This window comes from Vulpes lagopus, chromosome 11, assembly GCF_018345385.1.
Source record: "Vulpes lagopus strain Blue_001 chromosome 11, ASM1834538v1, whole genome shotgun sequence".
NCBI classification, from domain to species: Eukaryota; Metazoa; Chordata; class Mammalia; order Carnivora; family Canidae; genus Vulpes; species Vulpes lagopus.
This window is the reverse complement of record NC_054834.1, coordinates 72,112,693-72,127,242: the sequence shown is the minus strand read 5'-3', so window position 1 is coordinate 72,127,242 and position 14,550 is coordinate 72,112,693. Positions and strand designations below refer to the sequence as shown.

At 60.3% G+C, this 14,550-nt stretch overlaps 1 protein-coding gene across 1 annotated transcript; it reads left to right on the top strand.

Annotated features, from left to right (window-relative positions):
* Positions 1–338: 338 nt before the first annotated feature.
* Positions 339–12,885, top strand: CCND1 (cyclin D1). The gene is made up of 5 exons (XM_041774052.1): positions 339–697; positions 2,211–2,426; positions 2,883–3,042; positions 6,722–6,870; positions 9,600–12,885. Exons 1-5 carry the CDS (start codon positions 500–502, stop codon positions 9,762–9,764), a joined length of 888 nt encoding a protein of 295 aa, XP_041629986.1. The 5' UTR covers positions 339–499; the 3' UTR covers positions 9,765–12,885.
* The last annotated feature ends 1,665 nt before the right edge of the window (positions 12,886–14,550 follow it).

The window sequence follows — 14,550 nt, the reverse complement described above, 5'->3', positions numbered from 1 at the left end:
CCGCGGTCCCCCCTGCAGAGCCACCTCCACCCCCCCAAGTCCGGGGGGACCCACTCGCAGAGGGCAGACACCCCTGCACCCCCTCTTCCCCGGCGGGGAGAAAGGCGGCCTCGAGCCATTTGCATTTCTATGAAAACCAGGCTTCGGGGGCGACTCAGCCGCGGGGCAGGCGCGGCGCCTCCGGGATGGCTTTTGGGCTCTGCCCCTCTCCGCTCCCCGGCGCTCGGAGCCCGCGCCCCCTCCCCCTGCGCCCGCCCCCCCCCCCGCCCGCTCCCATTCTCTGCCCCGCTTTGATCTCTGCTTAACAACAGTAACGTCACAGGGACTACAGGGGAGTTTTGTTGGAAGTTGCAAAGTCCTGCAGCCTCCAGAGGGCTGTCGGCGCAGTAGCAGCGAGCAGCAGCGTCCGCGCGCTCCGGCGAGGGGCAGACGAGCTCGAGGGAGCGCGGACCGAGCCGGGACCCAGCGCCGCGCGCAGGCCGCCAGGACAGCCCCCGCCATGGCACACCAGCTCCTGTGCTGCGAGGTGGAGACCATCCGCCGGGCGTACCCCGATGCCAACCTGCTCAACGACCGGGTGCTGCGGGCCATGCTTAAGGCGGAGGAGACTTGCGCGCCGTCCGTGTCCTACTTCAAGTGTGTGCAGAAGGAGATCCTGCCGTCCATGCGGAAGATCGTGGCCACCTGGATGCTAGAGGTGCGGGCTCTCGCCGGACGCTCCTGCCACTTGTTGCCCGAACCCGCGGTTCTTTGCCTTCTCTCCCGCCCCAACTCTGAAGTTTGCCAGGGGGTTGCTAGGAACCGCATTTTCAGAATACATAGACATCGTGGGTATTTTCTGAACGAGGAGGGGGTGGGGGTGGGGTCGTCTGAAATTCCCTCTCCGGGCGGGGATAGTGGGGGTGGGGTGGGGGGAGCGGTCGGGCAGGGGACCCTTCGCGGAAAGCCGGCTCGCCAGGGGCACCCCAGGTGGCTGGAGGGTGCGGGCCGGCGGCCCCCGCCTGCGCCGAGCCCGGCGGCGCCTCCTCTCCGGCCGCGCGGCCGCGAGCCGCCGGCTCCAGGGGGAGGGGGCATCGATTCGATTTTTAAATTAATATCCATGGACACGTATGCAAGGGCCGCTCGTGCCAGTATTATGCGCCATCTTTGTTCTTTTATTGCAAAGCAAAAGTGTTTATTAATAATTGGGGGTAGGGTGGGGGCGGGGAGCGGCCGGCGAGGCGCTGGGGCCGCCGCGAGGGGCCGCGCGGCCGCCGGGAGCGGGAGGGAGGGGCGCGGGGCCGGAGCGCGGGCGGCCGGGGGGACCCCGCGAGGGGAGAGGGGCCCCTTTGTTCCAGCTGCGAGTCCCGGGGCGCCCCGCACGGCCAGCCTGGGCCGGAGAGTACGCCGAGCTGCAAGGTCGCGTGGCCCCCGGGACCCTGGGGATTGACCCTGGTCCGCAGGGGTCTCAGCGTGGGGGACGCGTCTGCCGAGAGCTGGCGGCCCGGGGCGCACCCGCAGGCCCTCAGCGGGCGCCCGGGACACCCGCAGATATTTTAAAATAATTTTTGAAAGTGCGGCGTGGTGCCCTTGCGAGAGGGAAGCGGCGCCCGCGCCCAGCGGGGGGGGGGCCCGAGTTTGAATTCCTGGGGCTCTCCCCGGAGCCTGCAACGAGCTCACGACCCCCGGCCTGGGTAGAGGGCCGCCCGAGGGTCATTTTCAGGGGCTTTTTATGCGCCCAGTTATTTTTTTTATATTTTTAAATATTTTTTGAAAAGATGACGTCTGGGGAAATGCGGCGCGGCGGCCTGGGACGCCACCTTTGTGTCTCGCAGGCGCTGTGAGCGCGGCGCCCGGCCCCGCGGCCCGCCCCGCAGCCCCGCGCCCCGCGCCCGCGCCCCGCCCGCGCCCGCGCCCCGCCCGCGCCCCCGCCCCCGCCCCCGCCCCGGGCTGGCGAGCCCCGGCCTGCAGCCCCCGCGCCCCCACGCGGGCCGGGGTCCCCGGCGCACGCCGCCCGCCGTGCCCACCGCCGCCCCCGCCGTGCCAGCCGCCCGGGGACTTTCCCTTTCAGTTTCGGGGTGGGTGGGCATCGGGGGCACGCGGGGCAGGGGGCTCCCACGCGGGGGAGGGGCCGCCCCCCACACGCGCCCGGGACCCGCGGCCTCGGCGCGAGCCCGGCTGGGGGCGCGGGGTCCCCGGCGGCGGCGGTCACGGCCCCGGTGCCCCGGCAGGTCTGCGAGGAGCAGAAGTGCGAGGAGGAGGTCTTCCCGCTGGCCATGAACTACCTGGACCGCTTCCTGTCGCTGGAGCCCGTGAAAAAGAGCCGCCTGCAGCTGCTGGGGGCCACCTGCATGTTCGTGGCCTCGAAGATGAAGGAGACCATCCCGCTGACGGCCGAGAAGCTCTGCATCTACACTGACAACTCCATCCGGCCCGACGAACTGCTGGTAACCGGGGACCCCCGCCGCCCGCCCGCCCACGCACGCCCCTGGAGCCCGGGGTGGGGGAGGTGCGGGGGTGCCCGCGGGCCGCCGACGCACCCTGCACCCCAGGGCCGGCGCCCGCACCGGTGGAGCCCTCCCGAGCAGCGGGCCGGACCCCGCCGCCCCCCATCCCCAGCGCCCCGCCACTCGGGGCCGGCGGCCGCTCGGACTCCCACCCCGTGAGCGCCCTAGCGCGGCCAAAAAGTGGGCGGCGCGCGCCCCCTAGCGACGGCGGCGCGGGCGGCGCGCGCTCTTGCAAGGGCTTGCGTTCCAGGTGCGGATCCTCTTCGCTGGCACCCTCTCCTTTTGGGGTGGCATGCCCCGTCCCTTCGCTCGCGGGCCCTTATGCATGGACTGGAGGGCAGGCGACGGGAGCTGCCCCTGCACCTCTCCTGACGCTGGTACACCCCACTTTCACAGCAAATGGAGCTGCTCCTGGTGAACAAACTGAAGTGGAACCTGGCAGCCATGACCCCACACGACTTCATCGAGCACTTCCTCTCCAAGATGCCAGTGGCAGAGGAGAACAAACAGATCATCCGCAAGCACGCACAGACCTTCGTAGCGCTCTGTGCCACAGGTAGGGCAGCTGGGTCCTGCAGCAGCCCCCACCAGCCCCTGCCTCCCTGGGTGCCCCTTGCCCCTCGCCTCAGTTTCCTCATCTGAGGAGGTGGTCCCCAGGCCCCTCCTGCTCTCTGAGGTGCTCCTCTTTCCTTGGACTGTGTGCTGAGGTTAGGTGCAGGGTTGGGGGGCAGTCCCTTCCTGGGGTCAGGCGACTGAGGCCACCCAGGACCACCACACAGTGCCCTGGGGATGGGGCTGGGTGGTCTGCCAGGGTGTGGCCACTCCGAGCTGAAAGGGGTTTACCTTGGCTGCCCAGCCTGCCTCCCTACTCCTGTCCTCTCCTCTCCATCTCCAGTCCTTCCCCGTGTCCTCAAGGGGCCCCCTTCTGGCCTCTCCCGGGCTGGGCCACCTGCCAGGGGCGCCTACAGGGGTGGGGAGTGGCGGCCCGCAGTGCCTGCACCACGTGCTCTGGGCTGCCAGCAGCAGCCCTTGTGCGGGGGCGGCCAGCAGAGGAGCTTGGCTGCCTGAGGCCCCGCCAGGGGTGCCTCAGGCCCGCAGAGCTCAACTGAGCCCTGGGAGGGGCTTCAGAGCGGCCCCAGGCTTGGGCTGCTGTGGTTGGCAGCGGGGGTCCAGCCCTCCCTGCCCCTGGCTGGGCTCTGAATGGTCCCTGGGGGCCTCTCCCTGGCACTGCCCCGGCCCGAGCCCCTGGGCAGCCGGCGTTTGAGAACTCAGCACAGACCATGCATACGTACACTCCGTGTTGCCTCTCATTTCCCCCGGCCCCGGCCCCGGCCCTGGCCCTGACACCCTGTGACCTCTTTCTTTTTCCTTCTGATCGCATGGGCTGGGCCCAGGAGATCTGGAGAACCCTGCCTGGGGACCTATGCCCCCATCCCATCTAGCTCTGCAGTGGGCCACCCTCGCCCCTGATCAGGCCTCAGCTGTCACACGTGTTTGGGGCTCACTGTGGGTGACCGAAGGGCCACACGGCATCAAAGGGGCCAGTTGGCATCTATCACTCCCCAGAAGCAGCAGAACCCCTAGTCCGGCATCTCCCAGCACCCTCCTGATATCGGGGTGCTCTGGTGATGGCTATTTCTGGGTCAAGCGAGAGTGGGAAGGTTCTGTTGGCCTCCCCATCCTCCACCTCCTGTTCAAGGTGTGAACCCCCCTCCACGGAGCCCTTCCCAGTAAGAAGAGTAGGGGTACACGGTCGTCGGCCTGGATGGATCTGAAGGGTGGCATCTCTGGCCCTGGGGCAGGGGCCGGGAGCCTCCCACTGGCCGTCCCCTCAGCCTCCAGGGGCCAGCCCCGCAAGCAGGCAGGGGAGGCATTCTCTGGCTGGGGCGCCTCGGAAGAGAGCGGCCTCTGGAGACTTCCAGGCAGCCTTTTATGGAGCTGAAAGTGGTTCAGAGAAACGGCAGAGTTTCCTGGAGATAATGCAAGGAATAGTTCTTGCACACCCTCCCCCCCAGGATGGCTGGGGCAGCCTGGAGCTCCCCCTCTCCCAGAACCCCAGGGAAGTGGGGTGTGTAGCCTGCATGCAGTGCTGGCAGTTGAGGGAGGCGAGCCTGGTGCAGAGGCTATAAACGGGCTTTGGTGCTGGCTCTCCAGCCACCGTGGGTCAGTGTTCATGAGCACGCCCAGCCTGTCCAGCCTGCTGGGGGAAGGTGAAGGGATGGCCGGTGGTCACCCAGCGCCTTACATGCATTAACTCCAGGGTGGGGCCCCGGGGGGGACAATCAGGCCAGAGGAGGAAAGGGCCACCTGCCTACCCAGGTCCCCCAGAAATATTCTCCAGGCCCAGATCCTCACCTGCACGGTTCAAAATGCAGCTGTGCCCTCCATCACAAGGGGACCTCTCTCTGAATGATTGCAGCTCAAAAACAGAAACTGAGTTGGAAGCATGAGCAAAAGCCCCAAAAGATATTTTTGTCCTCCACAGAGCAAGGGTCCCGCTTAATGGTACCATTGTGGGGGGACGGACTCTGTTCTTCTTGCTCTGTGTGCTTGCAAACTGGGGCCCCTACATATCTGCACACGTGCATACGTCCCCCATACCAGAGTTCAGTTTTGTTCTTCTGTTAACGTGTGCATACATGTGTACACTAGAGCTTTGTAGGGTGCTGCAGTGGGTTAGGTAAGCAAGCTGCTGGTGCTCAGGAAGCTGACAGTTGAGTCTAGTGAGGGGGTCTTAGCAAGGGTCGCAATGCCACCCAGCTCCAGTGGTTGCTCTGGCAGTGGCCCGCAGGCTCTCTGCACTTGACAGAGTGGAAGCAAGTGTCAGAACTTTGGGGGTGCAGTTGGGTTGCTCCTTATCTACACCCTATAAGCCTATAATCGTGCACATTCGTACACACATGTGCACACCCACACTCCTTATCTAAACCCATAAACCCTGCACCACACGTGCACACACCCTTCCATGGGGAGCTGGCCCCACATCCCCCCTCCCTCTCAGATGGCCGTCTCAAGGTCCAGCCAAATTGTTCGGATGGCACCAGCCTCTGCCTGCAGCCCCGATGTGCCTCAATGAAGCGCTTTTCATTCGTGGCTCCCGGCTCACAGACTGGGTGGGGACTGCTCCCATTTAAAGAGGGGGTAAGAGGTGTTATGCTGTGCTAGGGATTTCTTTTCCAAGTGGCCACGGCCCCTGGCAGCGGGTTCTGTTGCCCCTCCAGGGTGGCTCCCTTTCTGCAGAGGCCCCTGATCAGTGGGGCCTGCGTCTGCTCCTGGGATGGAGCCTTGGGGGGAAGCACAGGGATGCACCCCTAGGCCTACAACACTCCACTCCCTCTGCTCAGTGCCCCCAGCTCAGCTCAGTCAGCCCAGTCCTGGTGCTCTGTGTGCACAAGATGAGGCCAAGGGGCTGACAAAGATGCCACATGGGCCCCCTGCCCAAGATGTGGAGATCAGTGGCCTCTCCCGCCAAGAATGCCTTACTGGGCGCCACGGGACGACAGCCCACAGGCACCGCAGGGCCACTTATACGTCCTTCCTGCTTTCCCACCTTTTTATGACAAGTGTGGGAGGTGCTGGGTTCAGCCTAGGAGGAAAGGCAGGGATTCCACCATCCATCACTGAGCTGAGCCTCGGGGCAGAGGGGACCGTGTGCTGGCTGATTGGCAGGTGAAGTAGTGAGGTGATGCTACACCTGCTGTGTCCCAGGAGGAAAAGAGGGTGGGAAGAAGCATCTGATGCCCCCACGAGGAGCAGTGCCCACGCCCCCCCCCCCCCAACACACACACACACACACACACACACACTCTTCGAGGGCTGGGAGACCTAGGGGTAGGGGAGACTCATGTGGCCCGGCACACCTTGTAGGTTGTTATAAATTTTTTGCAAATACACGACATGTTCCCAAGGCTCAAGTACAGCAATGTCCCCTCCCCAGAGGCCTCTGCAGTTTGTTTTTGCCAATGGCTATTTCCTTAGTTGGCTTTTTTTGTTGTTTTCAAGTGAACATCTCCAGCCCATGCTGGGTGGATCCCATGCCTGGTTTCTGCTCTCGGGCACTGGGAGGTGCGGGGAGCCAGAGCCCCTCTGACCAGTCCTCAGAATCCACAGCCCAGGCTGGCCACGGGCTGGGACGCACCCTGATGCAGAGCCAGTGCTCAGCCTGCTGGGATCATGGGGTCCTGTGGAGGGTGCCCCACTCATGGCTCTCTTGCCTCTCTCCATTTCTGCTGCAGATGTGAAGTTCATTTCCAACCCACCCTCCATGGTGGCAGCTGGCAGTGTGGTGGCCGCCGTGCAAGGTCTACACCTGGGAAGTTCCAACAGCTTCCTGTCCTACCACCGCCTCACTCGGTTCCTCTCCAAAGTGATTAAGTGTGATGCGGTAAGTGATCGAGTACATGCTGCTCCCATGCTAGCTTGGCAGGGCCTGCCCAGCACCAGGTACTAGAAACTTTTAGCACCTAGGGCTCCAAACCAGTTCACTGATGACATGCAGTGGCTCGTGCCAAGACCCCCAGAGGTGATGGGGGCATGGGGGACCCTGTTGGGGGATGGGACTGGTGCCTGGGTTCAGAGGCATGGGACCTGGTGCCAGGCTGACAGGGTGCCAGCCTCACCCCACTCTCCTGGGGCTCCTTTGGAAGGAGAAGCACCTCTCAGAACTGCGGGCAGGCCAGGGGGGTCCTCAGGCTTCTAGTGCACCTCCCCCCCAGCCCGGGGCTCCCAGAGCAGGCAGGAGCCATAAAGCCCTCCCGGTGAGCTGTCCAGGAAGAGGGGCCACAAGGCAGGCCCGTCAATGATCCGTGCCCTAATGGCATGTGGAGTTGGGGCCCAGTTGAGCTTTGTCTGGGCCACAATGCGGATGGCTCATAAATGGGAGCTTGAAAAGGCTTCTGTGAGGTCTCCAGACGCAACAATGGCCCGTGGAGACAACCCCGTGTTTTACGGCCCCTTTGAGTGGCTGCTGCCCTTGGAGCCCAGAGCCGGAGCCGATTGTGTCTTCCTTCTTAAAAATGCCATTGTTTTATTCCCAATTCCTTTCTTGTCTTAGAGAAAGAATGGAAGTCACAGTTATAGGGGTTTGTGGCCTTTACCAGATTAGACCCGCGAGGTTGGTGGGTCAGCCCTTGGCCCCGCTGGTGTGCCGAGTGGGAGCGAGTGACCGCCCTGACCCCGGTACAGGTCTGCCTCGGGCTCTGTCTGCCTTCTGGTGGTCCGCCGTCCAGTGCCCTGGAGGCCCTGTGGGCCCTAGTGGCTGCTGCCTCACCACACAGTTCCGGAAACGCCAGGCTGTGAGCAGCAGCCAATGCGACCCCCGCCAGGCACTGCTGGCTGCCTGGAGGGGGTGGCATTCTTGCATCTCTCCCTCCTGGGAGCAGGTGGCTCCCCTCTCAGTCTCTGTGCTTACTGAGCGCCTAGAGGGATGGGGTGTCCTGGCTGCTGGGGACCCTCAGCGAGGGAGACACAGCACAGAGAGAGTTGTGGGAAATCACTACACGATCCCTTATGTGGAGAGAGATTGTATAAGTGAGATTGGAACCAAGATTGCAGCTGACGGACGGGGGAGAAGTTGGTTGAGGCTGGAATTCGTTAGTCTGGTTACCTGGGGACAAATGCAGCAGAGCCCAGATGCAGAAAACCCTGGGCCGCAGAGCCCTGTTCTCAGGCTGCCCGTCTCCAGCTGGCTCTTCCTGGGCTGACACTGGGGATCTCAGTGGCTGCAGGGAGGAAGTTAGGGCCACACAAAGGGAGTCCCTTCCTGCACCCCTCTGCCCTCCCCTCCACCACATGGCCTCCCAAGTAACCAGGTGCAAGTAAACCCGTTGCCCCTGCGAGCTGCCTGCCAAGAGCCACTGTGGGTGGGTGGGTGCCGTCGGGCCTCGGGTGGGACTGGGGGCTGTTCTGGGTGCTTGGATCAGAGCCTGGGGAAGCTATCAGGAGTCCTGGGTCCCACGCCAGGCCTTCTGGGCCTCTGTTTCCTCATCTGTAAAACTGGCTGTTTGCACCCACTCTGCCATCCTCACTTGCCATGACAAATTCCAAAGAGGTGGGGTAAGAAAGCCCTCCGTGTACAAACATAGAGCTCTGTGAACAGGGCAGGTCCTCAGGGGTCCACTCAGAAGCCTTGCTGGCCTGGATCCACTTCTTCTGCGCAGTGAACACCCACACATTTCTAGCCCCACCTGGTTGGAAGCTCAGCGGCACCTTCCCCTCGGTGCGCCCGTGGTTCACCTGTCCCATGGGAAAGGCACAGGTCTGTTTTCCAGGCCTGACTGGCAGGTCTATCTGGTTCTAGAATAGAAGCCCCAGTGCGGCATCCCAGGGGTTGGGACAGGCAGCCTGACACCTGCACCTCTGAGCTCCTGGGAGATTTGCCTCCATGAGACCAGGAGAGGTTCCTGGACTCGCAAGATTCCTCTAGGGGTGTTGAGACCTCAGGGAGGGCGCTAGCAGAAGAGATCTGGCAGGAGGGGGGCGGGGGGCAGTGCTGGGTACAGGCCAAGTGGCGAGGATGGAGGGGGATAAAGGGTCCGGGTCCCCCCAGGCCACCCAACGTTCATCCTCAGTCATGCACGGACTAACGCTTTTGACGGCCATTCATCACAGAAGGCTGGGTTCACTGCGAGGGCTGACACCGCAGAGGTTAAGTCCGAAAAGCAGGGCTCGGGGGGCCCTCTCTGACCTGGATCAAATGGCACTGAATCCGCTGAGGGCAGCAGCAGGGCTGGTGGGAACAGCGAGCTGGGCCCAGAGCCTGGCAGAGGAATCCAGCGGGGGGCTAGGGCCCTGGGGCGGCTCAGGACAGGCCAGGGAGGCACCCGGCCCGTGGCTGAGGGCCTCTGTGTGCACAGAAGACAGCCAGCAGCCCCCTTTGGTCCCAAGTAGGTGTGTATGCTCCTCAGGCAGGGACAGTAGGTGGCCAAGCGGGGAGCCCACGCTGGTCAGTCCTGGGGTTTGGGCCGTGGCTCCACGTTGTCCTTAACCAGATCTGGGGGAAGGCAGTGCTGTAGATGAACCTCACTTTCACAGAAACAGTCCAAGTCCTGGCTTTTGGGAGAGGGCCCTCCCTGCAGGCCTCAGCCTGAGGACCCCTGTCTCCTGTCTGGCCAGGACTGTCTCCGGGCGTGCCAGGAGCAGATCGAAGCCCTGCTGGAGTCCAGCCTGCGCCAGGCCCAGCAGCAGAGCCTGGACCCCAAGGCGGCGGAGGAGGAGGAGGAGGAGGAGGAGGCCGACCTGGCCTGCACGCCCACCGATGTGCGAGACGTGAACATTTGAGGGTGCGCGCGACACGGGAGGGGCCGGCCCCGGGTGCTCCCCGGACAGGACCGCTCCTCGCCAGGACCGGTCACGATCAGAAGGGAAAGTTTCCTTCTCCTTTACTGTTGGTTTTTTTTTTTCCTTTGCTCTTTCTCCCTTCCGTCTCTGACTTAAGCAAAAGAAAAAAAAAAAAGTACCCGAAAAAAAGATCTTTAAAAAAAAAAAAAGGAGAGAAAAAAATAGTATTTGCATAACCCTGAGCTGGGGGGTGGGGGGAGGTTTGCTACAAAAATAGAGGATCTTATACCCCATAATCAACTAGATTTTCTTTTATATGGATGTGTTTGTGTCTCTGTGTCGTAAAGGATAGGCATTAACAGGAAGAATGAGTCTGCAGGGGAGGATTAGATTTGATTCTTTACGTGTTTAAAACAAAACCATACAAAAAAGCATAAAAACATCTTAAAAACTAGAAAAAAAAAAAAAAGCCAACCAACCATTTTTGAAGTAGAAGAGGATTTTAGGTAGCCAACGTGCTCTTGTGCTTTAAGGCGGCTCTAGGTATCCTGCATCTCGCTTGCTCGTGCATGTAGTCACTTTATAAGTCATTTGCGCGTGTTTATTTTATTCTGTAGGTAGGCGTGTCACCTCTTCACCTGTCCGTGGCTGATGTAACCTCGGTTAGCGTAGTGTAGAGCTCAGCGTGGTTGCCTGCTGACCCTCGCTCGGCCGCCCCAGAACTGGTGGCCAGGGCCCCGGCCAGCGCAGCGGTCACAGAAAACCAGCTCTGCCTCCTGGCCTGCGCTGCCGGAAAGAGAACCCGCCATAGCGACATAATATATTCTATTTTTATAATCTTCCTATTTTTGTAGTTGCCTGTTGATGAGATGCTGGTTTTTCACCCCCACAGACCTGCAGCCTGCTCACATCCAGGTGAAATCCACAGCCCCTTTTTTTTTTTTTTTTCCTTCTCAATATTCTAGAACCATTCCATTTCAAAGCACTTTCAATCCAGCGGTTATAGGGAATCTCTCTTGTTTATGTTGTGTGTGGAGCGGGGTGGGGGTGGGGGGACAATTTCTTAATGGAATGGTTTGGGAATATTCACGTCCTTGTGTGCAGACAGGATTGCGAGGCAAGTGCATGTCACTATGGAGTTAGTGAGAGGGGATGTTCTTGAAGATGAGCTTCCGGTCAAGAAGTGCATTCTTATGTTGCCAGGATGATGCGTTCCTTTCTCTGTAGAGCAGTGGAAGTTCGGGAGTCCTTGGTGCCAACTGGTGTTTGGAAGTAGGGGCCTTTAAAGGCTTACCTAGAGAACGCGTAGTGTAAGGGTTAGGAAGGTTTTTAAACACTAAAATATATAATTTATAGTTAAGGCTAAAAAGAATATTTATTGCAGAGGATGTTCGTAAGGCCAGTATGATTTATAAAGTAATGCAATTTCCCCTTGATTTACACCCACACACACACACACACACACACACACACACATACACTTTTCTGCCTTTGACGTTGCAGGTTTCATACAGTTTATAAAAGTTCGGTCCTTTTTCGTAGGAGAGAGAAAAAGATCTGAGGAAAAATACGGCATGGATTCGGGCTGATTCAGCCTGTCTGGCATTGCCCCAAGCGGGAACCCCACCTGAGAGGCCTCAGAGTTCCACAGAAAATTAGGGTACTCGAAACAAGTTCAGCCCCGACATATTCTTGTCCCCTTCTGAAAAAAAAGTTTAGCGACGAATAGACAATTTGCACATCTTGGCTATGTACCTTTTTGTAATGACTACGTAGGATGAGTCGAAGGTAGGGAGAGCACAGGGCTGGTGCTTGGTGAGGGTGCGGGGGGCGTGCAGAGGGCCGACAGCGGGACCACGCGGCAGGCGGGCTGCGGCTCGGTTTCCTGATTCGCTGCTACCGATGACTTCCCAGCACAGTTTGGAAACAGATTCACATCGCTTTTCTGTATCTCTTTCACATTGTTTTGCTGCTATTGGAAGATCAGTTGTTTTGTTTTGTTTTGTTTTGTTTTACAATGTCATATACTGCCATGTTCTAGTTTTAATTTTCTCATAGAAAAATGTATTAAGGGCGCCTTTTTTTTGTAGATTTTTTTTTATGTGATCAATTTTGACTTAATGTGATTACTGCTCTATTCCAAAAAGGTTCCTGATTCACGATACCTCATGCTTCTCTTAGCCATGTGTAGACCAGGCGGTCAGGCTCCATCTGACCCGCAGGCCCCCTGCTTCGGCAGACATGAGGACGGGATCCCGGAAACGGGCCTGGCGGGGTGGGCTCCAGGCCGCGATTGTGCGCCCAGCCCGGCGTCCCCGGGGCCACGACCGCTTCCTTCTCCCTGCGCTTGTAACGCTGGGCTGTCCACCTGACCCGGGACGTGCTACCATCATAGTTTTTTACAGCCGTATTGTTCTTTACGTGTAGCTATGAAAGTTGCATTATTATATTATTATTATTGTAACAAGTGTGTTGTCACGTGCCACCGTGGTGCTGTGCTGCAGGACCCAGAAACTCGGGATGATCAGAATAGCTTCTGGACTTGGTTAAAGTTCCGGGTGTTGCATCTGTTATTATGTACCAGCGTTGTTTGTTCTCTTAATTACAGCGTCATGCTAATTTAAAAAAAAGACTCCAGATCTCAGCGAAGCCAGCTAACAGTGCTGTGTGCCCGAGTCGCCTAGCACGCTGCCGAACCAAAAGGATTTGCACCGCTGGCAGCCCCTGCCCCAGCAGGGTCAGCCTGGGTGCTCCCGGGCCATTGGCAGGCCCGGGCCCCGCCCCACCCCGCCCCGCCCCTGCAGGAACACTGCTTCCGCTTACCTCAACCGTTCTGGCTGCGGCATCTCTGTCTGAACCAAACGGGGTCCTTGAGGGACGGTCTGTCCTCATGGGGGGTGAACGTTGTGTGTGCTCAAAGGCCAAAGGCCGGTGGCAGGTCTGGGGAGCACAGCGGAGTCTGTCCTGTGACCAGCAAGTCTGTGAGGGTCTCTGGTGGGGGGGCACTTTTGGTCTGTGTGTGTTTTGGTGGCACACTGTGGCACAGACATGTAACCGGCACGTTTCCAGCAGAAAAAAAGACAAACGTGAAAAGCCTAGAAATAAAATTGGTAAAACCCCAGTGCGGTGCCTGTTTGTTTCCTGGGATGGGCAGGGAGCCAGGGGCACGGGGCCCAAAGCCAAGGAACAGGGTCCGACCGCCCATTCCTGGGCTGGAGGGGAATGGCAGGCAGGCAGGGGTTCCCGCCTGGGCACTGCCAACGCTCAGGGCCACGTCCTCTATTACGGGGTGCTGTCCTGTGCCCTGTAGGGTGTTGAGCTGCATCCCTGGCCTCTACCCATTAGATGACAGGACTGCCTCTGGTTGTCCCAGCCCAAAAGGACTCCTGATGTTGCTAGAGGTCCCTGATGATCCAGCGGGAGTATGCAATGCTCTGGGCTGGGAGAAAATTGGTAGGGGGCAGGCATGGGTGGGAGGGGCCACTTGGACCCCCCCAGGCGGGTGAGGAAACTCTGGAAAGAGGTGGGGAAATCTCTGCAGGCGCTCCTGCCACCTGAGGGGAGCTTGTGGCCCTAGGGGTGAGGCCCAGCTTGCTGGCCAGGACTAGCTCCCAAGCGCACCTCCCACCAGCAACCCCCCAACGCTATTTGCAGATAGGAAAATAAACAAGCCAGCATTCACTCACCCTCCTGTGGTGCAAACTGCTATTTGCTCTTGGTGAATCACGGTCCCGAGGCCCCCCCAGCTCAGGGAGGAGAGCAAAGCGCGTGTTCGGGCTTCAGTCCGGTGGCCTTTCACACAGACCCGGTGCCCTGGGAGACCTAGTGGACACCTGTGACGTCCGACTTGGCTTCAGATGCACGTGGCCAGCCTCGTTTCCAGCCCCAGGTGGAGGCAGGGAGGGATTGGACTAGGACACACCATGGGGGCCTGGGCCTCGTCCCAGAGTCTGGGGCCCCAGCATGTCCTCACCTCCCAGGTGGTCGGGTTCAATGAGTGCTTAGGAGGCAAGCTGGGTCTCATGCCAAGGGTATCACTCCTTGTCAGGGCATTTTGCCGTGGCCTTTATGAGACTGCCGCTGTATATCAGCCCACCCCGGAGGGTGCCCCTCTCTGCGGGAAGCCTCCAGATGGGCAATGTTGGCTCCCCACATGCATCAGAGCAACTGGGAGCCAGCGGGGTGTGGCGGGATGGGGACTGCTGCTTTCCCCACGGTGGCCCCACACAGCAGGTGCACGGCTCAGAGCTCCGAAAGGGCCTCGGACCCAGCAGACTGAGGGACAGTGAGAGCCAGGGAGGCACCCACCCAACCCCAGGGACAGGCCAGGGGTGTCCTGAGGAGCAGTTTCAGGGGAGCAGGGGTAACAATCTCACTGCATCAGGTTTCAGCAGAAATTGGGCCCAGCAAGTGGGGCAGCCAGGCCTGCAGAGCCATTCTGTGGGTTCAGTGGAAAGGCCATGAGGCATGGACAGCAGGTGCAGGGGGCATCAGGGAGGGCTCTGGAGTTCCCCCTGCCCTAACTCTGGTCTCAGAACCCCGGGAAAGGACTCTAGGCCTTACCTGGCAAGCCACCACGGCTCCTCAGGGGACAGCAGGGCAGGCCCTGCCCCTTGCCCCTTGCCCCCTGCTGGGAGGTCTGGCTGCCCCAAGCATCTGTCCCAGGTCACAAGTGGCCTTTGAGGGACTTCTGAGACTGCTGCCACTCTCCCAAGCCCAAAGCCTGTTCTGCCGGCCCCACCACCTCACTTGGGGCTTGCCCTGTCTCACGGCCACCTGTGCCCGA